We start from the raw sequence: 19,042 nt of genomic DNA on the forward strand, positions 1-19,042 counted from the left end.
CCTGAGGGATTGGTTCTGCGTTGCATAGTGTGAGCTCACGTCAGGGCTTTAGCATTTACTCTTTACTAAACTCCTTGGATCGCTGCCCTTGTTAAAACTACAAGGAAAAAGGAAAGCTTTGCAATCCCGTTTGAAAATTTTGATTTGGTCTCACTTTCCTGACTGGCAGAGCATGAAGAAACATGCCATTCTCCCGAGGGGTCTGAAGGGAGCCCGCTGCAAGCCGCTCGCCCTCTTCACTGCCTGTTCTCTTCATCTTTCTGTTTAATAGAATCTTGCACCCCAAAGTTGGCAGACTGCAACATCAGGACACTGGGGCTGAACAAGCAATTAGCAAAATTCTCCAAGATATTTGTAAATTAGGCCTTGGGAAATGGTCTTAATCCTGTAAGAAAATGTATGGCTCTCAATTGTTGAAACACATCTTAGGAGGTTTTTGGTTCACCTGAATGACAGGTGACATGTATTCTGTTTGGTTTGTAGTTGAAATGAAAAATTAATTTACTTTATCAACGGCTGCAGCACTCTTTAGCAAAGCCTCATATAACACTGAGCCCCAGTTCATTGCAAGAAAATAATGATTTTGCAGTCAGTCACCTTTGCCATTTCTAACGTTTTAAAAGAAGATTCTGATCATTCATTGACAGTACTTGTTTGATACAATACTTGAGCTTTAAGCAGATGTTTATATTGTCTGCAGTGAAGTTTTCTCAGAGAGCTACCCAGATGGATGTTGAGTAATCCTGTGCCACAAATGTCACTCCTGAAAACAAAACTGCAAAGGAAATTTAGAAGCAAATCTTGTGTTCCAAAGTGACCTTTTGTGCTCAAAGAAAGCCAGAGCTTGGAGACTTTGCAGCTTTCATTTGGACACTGATTTGCAAAGCAGACAAGAGGAGTGATTTAATCCCAATCCTGGAATGCTGTTGATGAGGGCAATAACAAACAATGCAAATATCTGCTGTGAAGTTCACAGGGGTTAGAAAATAAGCTTATAGCACTTGAGTCAGCAGCTGTGAACTGCAACCATCACCTGTCAGACAAGATACTGGTTCTGTTCAGTTTTACACTGGTGGGTTTTTTTTGCTTTAGGCTCTTTTATTCATCATAACATCAAGTGCTTTTACCAGAGCAACCTTCCCAGGAAATGGCTTGGGAGAGGCAGCCTTAACATTCAAGATGCAATTGCTTGTGCAGCCAGTCCCATTCAAAGGAATCCATGGAAATGTCCTTGGAGATGGCACTAACAAACTGATGGTACTTTTCCCTCATAACCTGTCCTGGTATTTTAGATGTCTTACTGGATTTTAGCAGTTTTCCGTTTGGAATGGATTTAGTATTTCATTCACCTCTGCAAAGGTCTCTAAAGACCTGAAGAATTAATCATTATGAATATTGGAAAGATTGTATTTCCAAATTATTTATTTTTAAGTCAAGAGTAACTATGTATTCATAGAAAAATGTCATATTCAAGGTTTTAGTTAAGCCATGGATTCATTTTGTTATTCCAGATCTTCTCAACATCAGCTAAAACTAGTATCTTTGTAATGTGATTTCACAGAAATGTAGCATCTGACATTTATATAGAGTTTCCAGAGAATCTGGATGTCACAAACTCCTTTGGATTAAAATAAAATAAATACAGAAGGACTGAGAGATTTCCCCTTAATGTAGAATTGGATGTGGCTGCTAAAAGCTGTTTGTTACAAGTTGGTTGATAAAGGGGGGGAAGGCAAAAAAGTGTAAACCTGGACAGAAAATATCAGTGTCTTGTCTCTCAAATCCATCTTCAAATTTCCTCTGTTGGTTTCAGTTGCTGTTGGGAAGCTTTTACATGAGGGCACTTCCTCTCAAATACATTAATGACCTGGAAGTTACCAAACCCATTCTTTCATATGCTCTGGTTATATGAAAGACTAATCAAACTAAAGTATTGTACTAGCATTTCTGTATATCTCTTCCATTCAGTTATACTGGCTAGTACTGTTAATGCAATAATATTTCAAATATATTCAATGTTTCTCTTTGGAATTCTCAACAATTGCATGGATGTAATTTCACTTTCTACTTATTACATTTTTTTATTACCCTCTGAGATTATCTTCCTCTTGTCCAAAGAAGCTTTGAAATTCGGTGCCACTTTTGTGGACTAAAAGTCACAAAGAATAAGAGGAAAAAAAAGCCCAGTCCATCCCAACAGAAAAAAAAAGGAAAAGTGCTATAGAGCTATTTTCTGCCCTGAAATGTGTTCTACATTTTTAATAAGATCCCAGATTGTCCGTAGCAGTGGCCATCTTTATTATTACTATTATTTTACAAGGAGTGAATGCCTTTGCTTCTGTTGCACACGTGCACATTTACTACCTTTAATGGCTTGTTTAAATTAAATAACACCGTGCACTTAAATTCTGGGAGTCTTATTATCTCATTGAGATGCTGCCGCTCTTTTTGTATTGTGACAGAAACCCCTTGGTCAAATTGTATCTGTCTCTTTTTATCCCATTTTTACCAGTAGATAATGTTGCGATGAAAGATCCTCCGGACTTATTGGACAGGCAGAAATGCCTGGAGGCCTTGGCGTCTCTGCGGCACGCCAAATGGTTTCAGGTTGGCTCTTTGTTCTTACCTTGTTGTTATTGTAGCCTTGCGAGGTTTTATTTGAGACAGTTTTAATTTTAATGCCTCTTTAATTCTGACTAGTCCCTCCTAGAGCAAAGGTCTAGAATTCCAACCCAGTGCTGTACTGTGCGAGGGCAAACGTGACAGGGAGACAGCCAGCTGGTCCAGAGTTGTCATGAGGCTACAAAAGCAATCTTGACATTTCGCTGCCTTTTTTATACATCTCTCTAAATTCAAGTGTACTTTTATATAAGTGTTTTCATTTTGCATGAAGCTGATTAAGTATTAAGTAATAATAATTTAAAATCTATCCCAGGACTCTGTGCATTTAAAAAGAAAAGCAGAATTGAAGACCAGGCTTTTGCAGGTGTATTGGAATCATTTTGTTTGTTTTAGGCCAGGGCAAATGGACTAAAATCATGTGTAATTGTCCTTCGTATTCTGCGGGATTTGTGCAACAGAGTCCCCACATGGGCACCGTTGAAAGGCTGGGTAAGTACAGAAAGAGCTGAAGGCCACAGGGTCATGTCTCAGATCTCCTGAGAGTTGCAGCAATGTCTAGACTGGAGAAAGCAGAGTCTTGTATGAGACTCCTTCTACCCCTGTTCCTTTGCTCCCCATTAACCACTCCCTGTGTAGAGAGAAGGCAGGTAGTCCTCGAGTCTGTGATGCACTGATCCCATGGAAAGGGACACATTTTTGTGGGCCTCGCACATCCCAGGGGATTGGCAACAGACTCCCACTTGTTGCCTTCCATGCCTCTTGTTTAGTATTGTAAAACTGTCCTGCTCCCGTGACAATGCCACTCCTGCCAGTGGCTGTCGCCCTTTCGTGGGCAGGTTTGCTCTGCGTGCCTGGAGAGGAACGCTCTGTAGGGCAGCAGAGATGGTGTTTCTCTTGTGTGGAGAAAGGAGAAACAGAGGAGAAAGCCCTCTGAAAGGAGAACATTCATCTGGCTTGATTTTAGAGACCTCTCCTTTTTGACTTTTTGGGCAGACAGTGAGGACACCAGCTGCTCTCCAAAAGGTGACTCAGACCAGGGGGACAAAGATGTGCCCTGCAGGAGGACATGGCCTCATCTGGGGCAGGTCTCTGTCCCTTAGACCTGTAGTGGATTACAAAGTGTCCTGATGTGAATGTTCATCCCCTCTACCTCCCCCCCATTTTTAACTTTCAGTCACAGTTACCCTTGTGTCCATACTAATCGTAATTTAATGTCTTCTAGCCACTCGAGCTTATATGTGAAAAATCTATAGGTACTTGTAATAGACCTTTGGGCGCTGGGGAAGCGTTGCGACGAGTGATGGAGTGTTTGGCATCTGGAATTCTGCTTCCTGGTAAGGGGCCAAATGAACTCCAGGAACACAAAGGGATGCTCAGCCCACCTAAACATTTAGCTGTTGCTGTAGCATTACATGAGAAATGCCTGCTGTGAACTCTGAACCTGCCATGAAGTGAAATTAATGTTTTTTTCTTTAAAATATAAAATTAAAGGAAAGGATTTTGCATAGTGGTAACTGTGTGAATTATATTGCCACTGCAGAAGTTCCCAGGGAATGTTAAGATTTGTTATAAATTAACCCCTACCTCATTAAGGGGTTTCAGGTAAATAGACTTAATGATTATCTGGTTTCTACAGATTCCTTGAAATTTACATATCTGTCCAAATTATGTGTTTTCTTCCAGACCTACTGATTTCAGTTAACGTTATCACCCATGTGCAGTGTTTACTCTGATAAGGTCTGTGGCCACTGCAAGGGTGTAAAACCCTGGGTCAGTTTGCATTGTGTGAGGCCTGAGTCCCTGCTGGAGAAGGGCTGCTGCCCTGTGTGCAGCAGCTGGGCTCAGCTGCTCTGTCAGTCCCTGTTTGCACCCTGCTGCTCGTTCCCTCAATAATCCCCGTTCCTCTCCCTGCCAGGGGGCCCGGGGCTGCACGACCCCTGCGAGCGCGAGCCCACGGACGCTTTGTCTTACATGACAGTTCAGCAAAAAGAAGCCATTACACACAGTGCTCAGGTAGGGAACTCTGTGTGTGTGCAGCAGTGAGGAATTCAGCTCATTAGCACCATTTATTCTCTGCCAGGATGGCTTGTTTTCATGGCAGTCCTGACAGTTCTTGGGCTGCACTATCCTGGAACGGTTAAACCACAGATCGGGAGTGCAAGAGTTAAATGTGTGAAATCTTGTCCTGGCAGAGGCAGCAGGGTGCCTGTGCACCCACCTCGGCTCCCAGCACAGAGCCCTTGGGTGGGCTCCCTGTCAGTGTGCCCTGTGTTCTGTGATACAGAAATTCAGGAGTTTTATGGTTTTAGACATTAGTATGTCCCACAGCCATTGCACAGGCCAGCTGTAAAAGCTGTCTTCTTGTCTGTCAAAACCACAGAAGTAGTTTTGTGTCTAAACACTTACTAAAAAACTTGAGCAACTGAGGTGAAATCCTGCTGTGATTAATGTGCGTGTCTACTGTCCCTTTCAGCACGCGCTCAGATTATCAGCCTTTGGGCAGATCTATAAAGTTTTGGAAATGGATCCCCTCCCATCAAATAAGTCATTTCAGAAATATTCCTGGTCAGTAACTGACAAAGAAGGTAGGTATTATTTGTTCCAAAAGTCACTACTTGAGCAGTAAACTAGGAGTTAATGGGTGAAGTTCTGAATTATGTGCTGTGAATGTGAAGTAGAAGCTATTCTTTGTTATATGTGGGGTGATTTTTGTTTTTTTCGATATTTCATTGTGAGAATAAAATCTGGAAGTTCTGGTCTCCAGAAAAACCAAGAGATGAGAGGCACAACAGCCATAATATAGCTGATGATCATCTTTAAGCACAAAGTCCCTTGGCATGCAATGAGCAGAAGTAGTGTTTGATTCTTATGCTGGCGAGGAGAGACTGCAGATGTGTCAAAAAGCATATAATGAGTGTCAATAATAAGAATTACTCAGAAATTGTTCCTAGAAAACAATATATATCTAATTTTAAAAATTTCCATTTGTATTTTTTTGTAAAAACAATACTGTTGGAGGTCTTGCTTAGACTAAATGTGGAAAACAGCACTGCAGGTTTGCAGTCCTTATCCCACACCTGGTACTGGACACAGAGATCCTGCCTGGCCTGGCAGAGTGAGCAGTAAACCAGTATTGACTTTCATGTAGCAATAAGAAAGCTGTGACTGATGGATGAGTTCTTTTCTCTATAAACAAGCAAGAAACAGTGTGGGACTAATCAGACTCCTGCTGTGGGATCGTGTTTTCCTAATGGCATATCCATATTACAAGGAACTTTATACCCTAGGTACAGGCTCGTCTGCTCTGAAGAGACCATTTGAAGACAGTGTCGGGGATGATAAAGATCCAAATAAAAAGATGAAGCGTAATCTGAGGAAAAGTAAGTGCAGCACTTCTCCACTCTGTTTTCAAAGATCTGTTGTACAGGGGGAGCTGCTTTAAAAGCTTCTCTCTGTTGATGTGGTAGAGCATGTGAAAAAGTCTTTGGAACAAAATTGTTGTCTCTATCACCCTGCATTTGGAATGTCAAACACATCTCTGTGCATCTGAATTTCCCCTGACATGCTTTACTAACTGAATGATTTGCATTTTTAAATGGGATTACCCATCAAGTTACACCAGAACTGAAGTTGCCCAAGCAGCTGAGGTACTTTATTGGTAACATCCCTGTATTGTGGGGTCTTTTTAAAGTACTGCAGTGACTTTGGTGAGTGAAGATTGCACTCTCTTCACTCTTCCCCTTCCTGAGTTAGGTGCTGGTCTCTCAAGACTTCCCACAAGGAAAATAAAATGCATAATCTGCAAAACATTGATGTTGCACATATGCACAGACTAGAAGTCTCCTGGCATTGCTGGGATCCAGTTATTCTGGGGGCTGTTTTCATTGTGCTACTTGGATGCCAGTTCTGGATCTGGTTCCCCATTAGCTATAAAACTTGTTACTCCTTTTACAGCAGGCAGGAGGAATACAGCTAGCTGCAGCAGAATGTTGTTAATATAAAACCAAGTCACTATAGTTGTTACCCCGAATTAGAATGGCTTATTAAGGACTTAACAGTGTTATGGCTCTCCTCACCCTCTTTGAGAGGCTGAGGGATGGTTTTGCTCCTTGATACAGACAGAAGGCACTGAAATGCAAACTGTTTCATTTTTCTGTTCATCTTGTTTTGTTCATTTTCCTTTCCCCTCCTTCCCCTACCCCTTCTACTATCTTGTACTAGTACTAGATAGTAAAGCAATAGATCTCATGAATGCTCTGATGAGGCTGAACCAAATCAGGCCAGGGCTTCAGTATAAGCTGCTGTCACAGTCTGGTCCAGTCCATGCCCCAGTCTTCACAATGTCTGTAGATGTTGATGGTACGACTTATGAAGCATCAGGACCTTCTAAGAAAACAGCCAAGCTCCATGTGGCAGTGAAGGTAAGGCAGCCTGAAATAATCTGCTAACCCCACATCTTGGGATGGAGAATGAAATGTACTTAAAACTAGAAATATGCAAGCTCAAAATTAAAAAAACCAAAACATTTAGCTGAGCTGTTCACTGTGCGCTCTAAAGACAGCTGGTTCAAAGAGCATCACTGGTTTTGTGCTAGCAGGGGGGGGAAGAATTTCCTGGGGCTCTACAGGGTCAGCTCATGTTGCAGTGGACTGAATGTGGTGGTGAAATTCTGGATGGGAGGGGTTTAGTTCTGTTCTGTTCTACTCCTTCCTCCTGTTAGTTTGGAAGTGCCATGTTGGTGGCTGCTTCTTTCTCCCCCTCCTTCTCTGTGTCCATTCCTGGCTTGTGAGCTCCTAGAAATAGAGTTCTGTCCTTGGTGCCTGAAGAGTCCCTCTGTGTACTGGGTAAACCATGATTTATCCAGTTAAATTTCCAGTAGGACACTGGTGTCATTCAGAGACTGGTCACGCTGCTATTGCTTCCTGTAGGTGCTCTACGTGACAGCAGGACAGACTGAATGCCCTGTGAGCATCCACCAGATGTGGTGCTTGGGGACATGGCTCAGTGGTGGGCGTGGCAGGGCTGGGGTAATGGATGGTTGGACTCAATGATCTTAAAGGTCTTTCCCAGCCTAAACGAGTCTACAAAAGAACATCTGTTAATAGAACTGCTCTTCTGATAGGAACAGGCCCATCTGTCATTCTGTGCCTCGTTTTGTTTTGAACAAGAATTTCCTTTTTAGAATCTTCATCTGGCAACTTTCTGCTTTCCTTTGATTTCAGTTTTGAAAATCCCATTGTCCTATGTGCTTTCAAGTTCAAAGTGTCCAGAAGCATCTGAGGGCATGTGTTATTCCTTCAGGAAAAGTAGCTCCCTGCATGTGTGTCCTTCCAGATCTTTTGCCTCATTCTTTTATTTTTCCTACCTCCCTGCAGTTTAAAAAACAACAAAAAAAAAACCCACAAAACCCTTTTGCCCTGAAAAACTGTGACTGTTCTGCCCTTGAACCTCTCTGCGTCAGCCAGATCTGTGCTGGTGCCGACCCAGCTCTGTTTTCTCTAAATTTGCACATCAAAACATCCGCGATTCAAGCCAAGAGGAAATGGGTGGTGTGGTCACAGTTGCCTTTTTTTTTTCTCTCCTTCTTTCTTTCTTTCTTTCTTTCTTTCTTTCTTTCTTTCTTTCTTTCTTTCTTTCTTTCTTTCCCTTCTCAGCAGACCCAGACCCTGCCTTCCAGTCTTGTAAGAGGGAATAATGTGAGATTTCACTTTCTAATCTGACCTTTTTAAAATGCAGAAGCCCTGAAAACGCAGCCAGATGTACCCCAGTGCATGGCAGCTCAGCCGGGGGTTCCCCCAGGCAGGTCGGTCTCAGCTCAGGGTTTGAACACAGTCATTTCTGCAGACTTTGTTCTTGGCCCCAAATTTTCAGCAGAGTTTCAGGTTCCTTTCAGTTTCCCTTGCCCTGTGTGTGGTAGCTCTGTGCAGCTGGATCAGGAAGCTGGTTAAGGGAGAGGCTGGCCTTGCTCATGGAGGATGTTTTTGAAGGAACTGAACTCCAGAAGTACCATCTTGTACAAGGCTTGAATTCTCACAAGACTGTTTGTCACGTTTGCCCCACAGTCTGTCTCTTGACCTGTCCATAGACACAGGGGGGAAATCATGCATGAAACTATTTCCTTATAAGGCCATTAAACAGTGTCTTTAATTTCTTACTTTACAAGGAATTCTTGAGATTATGAATGATGCTCATGAGTATCTTTGAGACTAAAATTCTGCTTTGTGTTGATTCCACTTTTGGAAACCTGAAATTATTTTCCCCATTGATATTGTATTCCCTACTGATAACCACTGAAATGGATATCTCCATTTCAAATAAGAAAAAAACCCTAATATTCTAAGGAATATGCCTTTTTAAAGTGTATGGTGGATTGTTTGCTGCGTTGTGATCAACTTTGTATTTGCTCCTGTTCTGCTGCCTCTGTCACAGTTCTTTTCATGGGGCTTTGTTGTAGGTTTTACAAGCAATGGGGTATCCAACAGGTTTTGATGCAGATGTGGAGTGTGTAAGTTCTGATGAAAAATCAGATACTGAAGGTAAAAATGAAACAACGTCTTCAATCTCAAGCAATAATAATACTGGCAATTCCACAGCTGACACCTCCGCTACCCTAGAGGTAAGGACTGCATTGAAAGTACAAAAGATGGAGGTGTGGGGTTTGGGGTTTCACTTTTCATTGGGTTTTTTTTTCTGTTCTGCTTGTCAGAATGGTAAAGCATAAAATTGTTCTAATTGGGAAACAATTTCCAGTGTGTAATCATGGATAACTCAAACCACATACATGTTTAGTCCACTGAGAAATTTCCAGGGGAATGGAAATGGAGTATTTTTAATGGAACTGCCCTGTTTTTATCCATAGCTGAGAGAATTCTATTGCAGACTGATCTGGTGTGCTGAGATCTCAGCTTTACCTTGCTTTCCAAACAGTTAGAGACATTTCTACTAAGACATGTGACTCAGTCGGAGCTGGGTAGTGCCAGGACATAATGAGGTGGAAGAGCAGAGACGTGTGCAGGGCTGGGAAGGCCAGTCTCTCTCCTTTCGGTGTGAAAGCCTTCGAGTTCAAGGAACTTGACACCATGGCCCCACCTTCAGCTTCGCATTCTCTCAGGGTTGCAATTCCAAGTGCAGCTGGTGTCATGTTTAGTTTGTGCAGGCACCAGATCAGGCCATGAGGACAGCAGCCCTCACTAACAGAAATAAATGGGTGTGACTTCTGTGACACCATTATTGGTGCCCCTCCCTTCTTTAGAGACTTGCCCTTTGCCGTGCCAGCATCGCAGGTTGCTGCAGCCAGGGCAGCGTTACCTGTGATACAGCTGTGCAGAGGTTTGGCTGCATTTTGAAGAGAGAAAGGCTCTGAAGTAACACCCTGCATGTCTCTCTAGGTAAGAACTCAGGGTCCCATACTCACAGCAAGTGGTAAAAACCCGGTGATGGAGCTCAATGAAAAGAGAAGAGGTCTGAAGTACGAGCTCATCTCTGAAACAGGGGGAAGCCATGACAAGCGCTTTGTGATGGAGGTGAGAGGGGCAGGGGTGCAGCTGGTCATTAATGGTGCAGCAGAGTCACTTGGTGCTGCAGCTCACATTTTTGCTATTTTGCCTTTTGCAATGCACATTGGTGGTGGTGATTTCTCAGGTTATGTACCTCTTTGTTGCTGTGATGATTCAGCTGGGGAAAGGAATAGCCTTTCTTCTTTAGGAAAATACAGTGAGAATTCAAACTGGATTCAGACCAAAACTTCATGACGAGGAAGACTCCAGGGTATAGGTTAAATCCAGTATCCAACAGATATGCTGGTCCTCTTTGAATTGCAGTTGTAGTTTCCAGATTCCCAGTATCTGTGACACACTGGTTCCCAGGATAACCTTGGTATCCTTTGGCAGTTTCAGATCTAGAACCAATAGAAATTTGTCACATAAAACACTAAGGATGATTTTTCCTACTGAAGTTCTTTATGGGTGGCACATCAGCTGAGTGGGTGCAGCATGGTGTCCCTGTGCATCAATACTAGGCATAAACTCATGTCTTAATTTTCAGGTAGAAGTAGATGGGCAGAAGTTCAGAGGTGCAGGCCCAAACAAGAAAGTAGCAAAAGCAAGTGCTGCATTAGCAGCACTTGAAAAACTGTTTTCTGGGCCTAATGCAGCAAATAACAAGAAAAAGAAGATTCTTCCTCAGGTAAGAACTGTAACTTGCTTTTTGGACCATTATCCCACGTCTGGGTTGGTTTTTGATACAGAAGGCAGCATTTTAGTAAAGTGAGGTTAACACAGGCTGGTGTTGTTGTGAGCTGGTTGTTTGGGGGTGAGATCCTGGCCCTGCTGCAATCATGTGGATTCAGGAGAGTAAGGGAGATGTAAAACCAGTGCTGTAGGTTGAGGAGAGTTGTAAGGAGGTAGGAAAGACAGCATGGAGGAGCAGCAAAGAGGCTCAGAAGCCAGCAGTGTTCAGTCATGCCCAAATCTGAGGTAAATAAGGCACAGTCTGAGGGAAGGGACTGCCAGGGCTGAGCACGGGGAACGTGCTGGGCTCTACAGGCAGTGACAGGGCCAGGGACCCGCTGTGTCCCTGTCACTCACATCCTTTGGCACAGCACTCTCCAGTCTGTGCTCAGCCAGCCTGGCACATCAGACATGTTTACAGAGCCCTCTCAAAGGGGATGATTTAATGCAGGTGGCCTTGTATTCCTGCAACACTCACTCTCTAAACTGCTATTTTTTGTCACTCTGGGCAGACTAAAGGGGTTGTCAATACAGCTGTTTCTGCAGCAGTCCAGGCTGTTCGAGGCAGAGGACGAGGTGCTTTAACACGAGGGGCGTTTGTTGGGGCAGCTGCTGCTACTGGATACATAACACCAGGTAAGGCACCACACTTGTAGCTGACAGTTTATTATTTGTCTGCTGGGGTATTCTTTTTCATATGTGTTATTCACCTGTGCAGGTGATTCCTTTAACCATCTGACATGGAGCAGAAGGCTTCATGGGGGTTTAAATAAATCAAAGAGCTGGAAAACTGGCAGACTGTATCCTTTATGAGTGTGCAGCTCAAAGCTCTGTGTGCACAGAGCACACAGTTATGGGCATAATGGCTGTCTTAGCTTTATTATTTTATTATTTGTCTTCATAGTTCATTGCCATAGCACAATTCCGAAAACTCTCTTCCTGCCTAAGAACCTTCTGGATCATGTGCTGGTTTAGCAATAGGAGTGCCTTTTCCAAGAATCCTCTGTGAACATGAAGTCAGGCTCAAGAGTCCCTGAGCTCCCAAAAATCCCCTATGTGAATTCCACCTGGAAGCATCTGATAGTAGCTTCTGTGGTGGCCAGAAATAAAAGAATTTCTTTTCATACTCTGGCTGATGGGGAATCATCATCTGCACTGCATTGTTCTGATTAGCAAAAACAGATTCTGAAGTTCAAGGGCTTCTGGTTCCCATTTCACATTTTCACAAGAAAATGTTCATTAAATGATCACTTTCTCCATCCTCAAATTACTTTTCAAAGTGCATTTTCTTTGTGACTTTACAGCATGTCTGAGGTTTGTGGGTGACATGTGAAAGGAATCCAGACATTGTTTTCGCTTGTTCTAAGAACCACAGATTTGTAAGGATGAGATACTGGAGATGTCTTAGTCAAAGCAAATCCAATAGTAGCTTCCAAAAAATAACACTTCTAGTCCTCCTGCTCAGGCTTTCAGATTACAGCATGAGCTCTAATTAGACCCTCCAACAGCTCACACGTGCTAATAGCACAGCCCTGTTGTTTGGGAGCCTTCCTGCCTGGCACCTTTGGCAGCATGTCATCTTCATTGTTCCTCTATGGTCATGTCATTTTAAATATTAAAACCCAGTAATTCATTTTTAATGGCTGTTAACATTGTTTTTGGAACTGTCTGTCTGCCTGAGAAGTCATTTAAGAGACACTTTAACCTGCCAAGGGGCATGCTTCTTGCCAGTGTGGAATTATTCCAGAAATAAATTTCATTTCCCAGTTGCTGTAGTTAAGCTTTTATTGGCCTTGGCCTTCACAGATTATTTCTCTCTATCACCTATTCTTCTCAGAAATCTCTTACTTTTTGGAGTGACCAGCAGTCTCACCAGAAAAAGAAACCCTGTAAAGCCTTCATGAAGTACTGACGTGTAGAAACCAATGCTGGTATTACCTGGTGTTGCTTTTTCTCTCAGATATTTCAGAGTCACACTCGGCTCTCTGGGGGAAAACAATCTGTTTGTGTGGAGGTGTTCACATGTCTTCTGTGGAACTCTGTCTGTTAGAAATGGCAGAGAAAGCCAGGAGTTTTACTAAGGGGGACGTGACATCTGCCACAGGCATCCAGCGTTTTCTTTTTAAAGGAAATTTAGGGAAGTGACTGTTCTCTGCATAGACTGCATTTGTGTTTTAAGAAGAACATAAGCAAATATGAGATGTCTGTGTCACGCCAACTCCATGCTCTGACAGTGCAGACTTGAGGGACTGAGTGGAAAAGAAAATGCTGAGGAAATGAAATAGGGAATTTTAACTCCGTGATGCTGAGGCTTGAGAAAGTCTCTGGCAGCATGTCCTTCTGGCCACCACATAGGAACATTTGAGTGTTTTCAGCAATATTTGTATGTATTGGTGTGAGTTTGGTTTTGCTGTGCTCCTGCTTCAGGAACAGGGTCCATGCCCATGTGCAGGTGTGCAAACACTGAGAGGCAGGGCAGGGAATGACCCCTCTCCCTCCTGTGTTTCCCTGCAGGCTATGGAGCACCATACGGATACAGCACAGCGGCACCAGCCTACGGTACGTACAGCCCTGTAATTAACACCTTAGAAATTATGCAGAAACTGTTGTGGCAATCCAAATGTGGCAGTCCAAGGAGAAATTCAAAGAGATTTAAGCTCTTAAACCATGACAACAACACCACTTTTATGCCATAACCTTGTGGTTCTTTTTTGGTTGGAGTAGCTTTTTGCCTCTGCTTTGCCTGGTCTGTGGAAGGACTGCTTGTTCTAATTGCCTGTTCCCTTCATACTGGAACCCAGTCAAAGTAGTTCCCTTACTTTTTACAGCCAGTCTGTGCTCCATTCAAAGACTACCGAAGGGCCTATTTCAGCATCTCTGACTCAGATTTAGCTAAATGGCAATACAGTAACATTGGTGAAATGTTTGCTCCCAAGTGTAAGTGACTTGTGGACAAAGCTCCCTTAATGCTGTCAACTCTTTGAAGTCTATGGGCAAATACCCCCCCCACCCTGCAGGCTAAAACACCACTGCTTGGGACACCAGGATGGCTTTTGGGTAGCTGGTGCTGGTAGCAATCAGTCTGTGAGGCAGCCAGGACACGGTCATTTGCCACAATGCTTTTCACTATGAAACATGTTCTATTAGGCTGGCAAAGCACTGGTTTCATGGAGATTGTAAAATGAGCTGATAACCAGAGAGCTGTGATGGAAGGGTTTTCCTTAACTTGGCTTCTCCCTCCCCACTGGCTTGTTTTATGCTGGACTAACAATGCATTCCTCTAACCGGCCCTTTTGGTTACTTTGAATGAGGTTTATGTGGCAATGGGAGCAGGGCACTTGGAGTCAGTGATATGTCCTGGCACACACAGTGTGAGCCCACCAGGACCAGTCCCACCAGCCTCTCCTGTGGCAGGGACTGGTCACAGTCTGCTGCTCAAATGACCGGCATGTTTCAAGGCCTGGAATTTTTCATATGGGAAACTTCTGCTTTTTAGCATTTGTAATAAGCTTTTCCTCCCAAATCTGTCTAACTTGGGCAGTACCAACTCCCCTGATATCATTATAAAAGTTAAAAATATTTTGAAATGTCAATTACATGACTTTTCTAGAGGTATGAGCTCATACAGGGCAAGAATGCTGCTGCTTTATGGAAGATACTTGCTTTGCCTGACTGGGACCAGCTGGTCCAGTTCTGTACTGAGAGGGAGAATGGGCCCACGGGCTGTGTTCAGTGTGGAATTCTCCCTCAAATTTGGAGCAAACCTCTGTAGTTTTACACCTGCTGACTGGCCCTGTCTTCTGACAGAAGGGCAGCTGGCAGCAGGGCTGTCCCACGGAGTGTTGTCTTTTGTGGTGCATCACACAAGGAACAGCAACATGTTTTCTCAGAGGAAAATGAAAGGGAATTTAGTTTGGGGTATGGATTTTTTAAGAACCCCCTTGGTTCTTTTCAAGCAACAGTCTCAGAGTATAACTAGGATTACTGGTAGCTGCATGTCTGTGTTTTTACAAGCAGTGACACACTGTGACATGAGGAATCCTTTCCCTGCTGCAGGCAGGAATACAACTGTTACCAAGTTTCCCCGCAGCTTTTCTTGCTTTTTTTCATTTATTCCTTCCCATTTGGGATTTTTTTTTCTCATTATGCCTATTTTGGGAGCTGGATTTTAAGCACTTAGGTGTATATATGTGACATATCACTGACTTCAAAGCATTGTGGAATTGGATGCCCCCATTCTTCACATAAAGAGTTTCTGTTCTTAATGTATTATGATTGTGATGCAAAGTTCTGGGATAATGCTTTTTGGCTGTAAGGTAAACATGTCTCTTTGCCTTTGTAAGCTGTTGCATGTTGGGAAACTTCACTTTGATCATCTGGTGCTCTGAAATACCTGCTGTTGCTGCTTTGTGATTTCTAAATGGATACATAGGTTAAATACTAGAATTTAAATAGGCAAGATTAAAAAACCAAACAAACGTTTAATTGTGCAGAAGTTTGTGAGGCCACAAGAACTCTAAAATAATAATGAAATCAGGCAGATGTCAATCTTTCCAGATTTACCTACCTCAACTCAGGAGAGGAAGTGCAGAATAAGGAAGCAGATGCAGAATTTACTGTAGGTGCTTGATTTTTGGCTGACCTACCTGGATGCTGATCAAAACTGCTGAACAGTTTCCCTGTGAGTTGTATTTTATGCACAGCAGTGCCTGTCTAGAATATATGCAATTGCAACTGGCCTGTGAAATTACCTCAATGTAGAACAAACTAGTAGAGATTAATTACCATAAAGATTATGAAATAGAGCTTCAAATCCAAATACACACTCTGCTTTTGAGAATATTACTGCCTTAATTTTACCAAACACCAGGACAAAAATAAAGCAGAGTTTAAGCTATAACCATCTGTCTGAAACAGTGCAAAGTGGTGAAGTGTTACTGTTTATGGGACTCTGCACCCTGACAGCACATTGACTGACTGATCTGGAAAAGGTTAATGAGAACACTGCTGTAAGCTCTTATCTGACTTTCTTGGATTGCTGAACTTATTTGGAGTCCTCTCCCTTTCTTCTCTCTGTAGGTTTACCCAAGAGAATGGTTCTGTTACCAGTTATGAAATTCCCAACTTATCCCGTTCCCCACTACTCATTCTTTTAGCAAATGGCAGAAGCTAATTCCTATTGATTGAACAACACAGTACAGTACAGAATGTTAGAAGAAAAAAGCCTTTTTATCCTGTTTTCTTTGAACACATACTTGAGCAAAGTCATTTGTAAAGAAACATCTTTTTCCTACTTTTTGATTTTAACAAAATGCAAATTTAGTTCTCTAAAACTTGAAAAAATGTTCTGTGAAATGTTACCTCATTTTCAAATAACTTATACCAGCCTTCTGTTATAGGGAAGAACTAGAAGCTTAAATCTTACGTTTTAAATGAAGTATCCGATTATGTAAAATTAAATTTGTGAAGGATGTATAGAATATAAAACACTGATCACAAATAAACTGTTTTGTTGTAACACAAGAGTACTGCCTGTTTCCTAATGCAGTCACACAGACTCAGTTAATGACCTGTATTTGCTGTAGGGTTATTAAATGCAGGGCATAGTTCTTTAAAAAACAAAAATAAAAATAATAATAATAATAAAAAAAAAGATAGAAACTTTACAGTTAACATTTAACTTTGTAAATATTATGGTGTGTAATAAACTTAGTAAGATATGGGTTAAAATATTGTTTTATCTTATTTTTTATAGTTAAGCATCAGTACCTGAGTTTCCTTATAGATCAGCATACTGTAACTGTGATTTTAGACACAGTCTTAATTATCCAAGAAGACTTTTCACTCATACACAAAATGCTGAAAAACAAATGAAACAAAGGGAATTAGTCTGTCTCTGTATAAGGCTGCATTCTGTGAAACAAGTATTAAACAAGTATTAAAGGAAGTTCCCACAGAAGGATGCAATTCCAGGGATACACCTTACACCCGTATTGCCCAGAGAAAGGACAACAATAGTGTTACAATCAGGTTCTTTAGAGCTCAAAAACTACATGTTTTCCGTTCTTTTCTGTTTTTACAAAAAAAGAAAAAAAGAAAAAAAATTCCACTTGTTCTTGTGGCCTTCTTCACTTTTAAGATTGTCTGCCCACCCTTGATTTTCCATCCACCATTTCTACAGAAAACATTTTATTTGTCAATTGTATATTAAACCAAAGGTTCTCCTTTCCCCCTTACATTTATAAGAATCTAAAGCAGCAACAAGGTCCCCATGAAAACTTGCTATTTAATTGTCCCAGTTCTTGTTGAGTGCTGCTGTGAAAAGTGACACACTTCAGCCATAGGCCAGTACTTTTTTATGAGTTGGTGCTCAAACCCAGAGTCCTCTTTTTGATGAGGAGTGTGTGCACCTGTCTGAAATTCCAGGATAGGCCCCAGCTCCACGACTGGAGTCTCCATGGATTGTGGACTGCTGTGGGCTCTAACAAGGGATTCCAGTGTCTTTATTAAGGTATCACCCCACAAATAAGCAGCATTGTTGGTTGCACTCTCTCCTCAGCCCCCGCCCGTTGCTTTTCCATAGGCTGGCTTTAGTTCCTGCTCTTCCAAAGATTTGCCTTTACCCCCTGTTCTCTAACAGACGCTGCTGCTGAGGCAAGGGGAGCTGTGTCTGTGTTGAGGGTGTTGTAAGAGCAGTGCTTAAAGCAATGTCAAGTTCCTCCTCCTCCCCATATCCCCCTTAGAGGGAGGGAAATATTAGAAAAGCTGAATAAGGGGTGGCTTATAGAACAAGCTGCTTTCCCTGGAATTAACTGCAGCTGTTATTCTTAAGCTGAGTATTTGTGCTTAGGAATGTGTTTCCATTTCCATGGTTCTCCTCCTGCTGTAGCTCTCGCTTCCGTTTGCTGTCGGTGGTACTTTAATAAAACGTAGAGGATGGCCCGGGAGGGTGAGCTTGGGTTCACCCACGGAACACAGAGCAGGGCCGGGGATAGAGCCAAATTGAGAGGTGCTCAGAAATCACAGACCTGTTTTGCTGGCCTATGGATGAAAGGAAGCCATCACGGAGCAGAAAAAGCATGGCTGATCAGAGCCCATTTTTGTTAATCAAATATTCATTAAAGGAATCTTTCCTCTGCACACATTTTTTTCCCCTCCCTCTCTTTTGGAGTTCCCCTGATTGGCAACTGTTTGTAGTTTCCTTTTTTTTTTTTTTTTTCCTGAATCCCCAGTTTTGTAAAATTCCAAACAAAATATTCTGTGAACCAATTCTATACAATGAACATTTGTAAGCCAAAAGCTTGTTCTTATTTCAAAGACAAGAAGGGCGCTATGCTCTTTTCCAACATGATGGCAGTCATTTCAAATGATTTATAGAAGTCATTTTTTATTTTTTGTCATTTGTTGGGAGTTACTAACCACATTGTAAATTTGCCCCCTTGCTGCATATTTTACATTTCTCTGCTTTACTGAAAATATGAATGAGCTGTCAGTTCTTTGTTTAGAAAGTGGTAACCTTGGAAGTGTTAGATGTTTCAATACCTTCAAAGAATTCAAAGTGCCCATTTTACAATGAAAATTCCACTTGCAGCTGAAAGAGCAGAGAAATTTAAATGGAGCTTTAGCTTCAGCCAGTCTCAGCAATTAACGTGAGGTTTTTGCTTCTCTGCTCTTCTCCCACTGTAGGTGGTTTTTTCATTGACAGTCCCTATTGCCAGCCTCTCAGCATCGCACCTTTTATTATTCACTTGGGCCCTCAAGATTTCTTCTCTGACTTCTAGAACCATCAGGTTGTGTGGCTCCAAATGGCATTTTGTACATGTCTTAAAAGCAAGAAAAACGTGGCTCGTTTTGAGGTTTCTCAACTTCAGACATGGGATCTGAGCTTTTTTCCTTCTTTTTTTTTTTTAAAGTGTTTTTCTTACTTCTTGAACTTTGCTCCATGTAATGAAAAGCAATACTTAGTCCAAGCCACAAGTCCTCTCTTTGGGTACATAGCAATAGATGTGTATATACTCCTGGTTATTTCTTTACACTAGAAGGGGAAGGACTGCTGTGTTGAGGGGGGAAAACCAAACACCAAACCAAGGCACAACCTGGGTCGAGTGCTGCTTCAAGCACTGAAATCTGCCTTGACTTTCACTATTGAAGTCCTTCAGAATTTTGATACTATACTGTATTTGCATGTTTCC

General features: G+C 42.2%; 1 protein-coding gene across 7 annotated transcripts in view; it reads left to right on the forward strand.

Moving 5' to 3' along the window:
- STRBP (spermatid perinuclear RNA binding protein) overlaps positions 1-19,042 on the forward strand; it is a 57,418-nt gene that overhangs the window by 30,304 nt on the left and 8,072 nt on the right. For 2 of the 7 annotated variants that reach the window (XM_054284472.1, XM_054284471.1), the window contains exons 6-17: positions 2,513-2,607; positions 3,016-3,111; positions 3,845-3,956; positions 4,538-4,635; positions 5,096-5,207; positions 5,910-6,002; positions 6,844-7,043; positions 9,077-9,238; positions 10,011-10,145; positions 10,666-10,806; positions 11,363-11,486; positions 13,365-15,923. In XM_054284472.1, the coding sequence (XP_054140447.1) occupies positions 2,513-2,607; positions 3,016-3,111; positions 3,845-3,956; positions 4,538-4,635; positions 5,096-5,207; positions 5,910-6,002; positions 6,844-7,043; positions 9,077-9,238; positions 10,011-10,145; positions 10,666-10,806; positions 11,363-11,486; positions 13,365-13,546 (1,550 nt within the window). In that variant the 3' untranslated portion in view covers positions 13,547-15,923. The other 5 variants (XM_054284473.1, XM_054284474.1, XM_054284475.1 and 2 more) reach the window with 5 other exon arrangements.

This window comes from Melozone crissalis, unplaced genomic scaffold (assembly GCF_028551555.1).
Source record: "Melozone crissalis strain CALT ecotype California unplaced genomic scaffold, PUWL_Pcris_2 ptg000041l_1, whole genome shotgun sequence".
Lineage (NCBI taxonomy): Eukaryota > Metazoa > Chordata > Aves > Passeriformes > Passerellidae > Melozone > Melozone crissalis.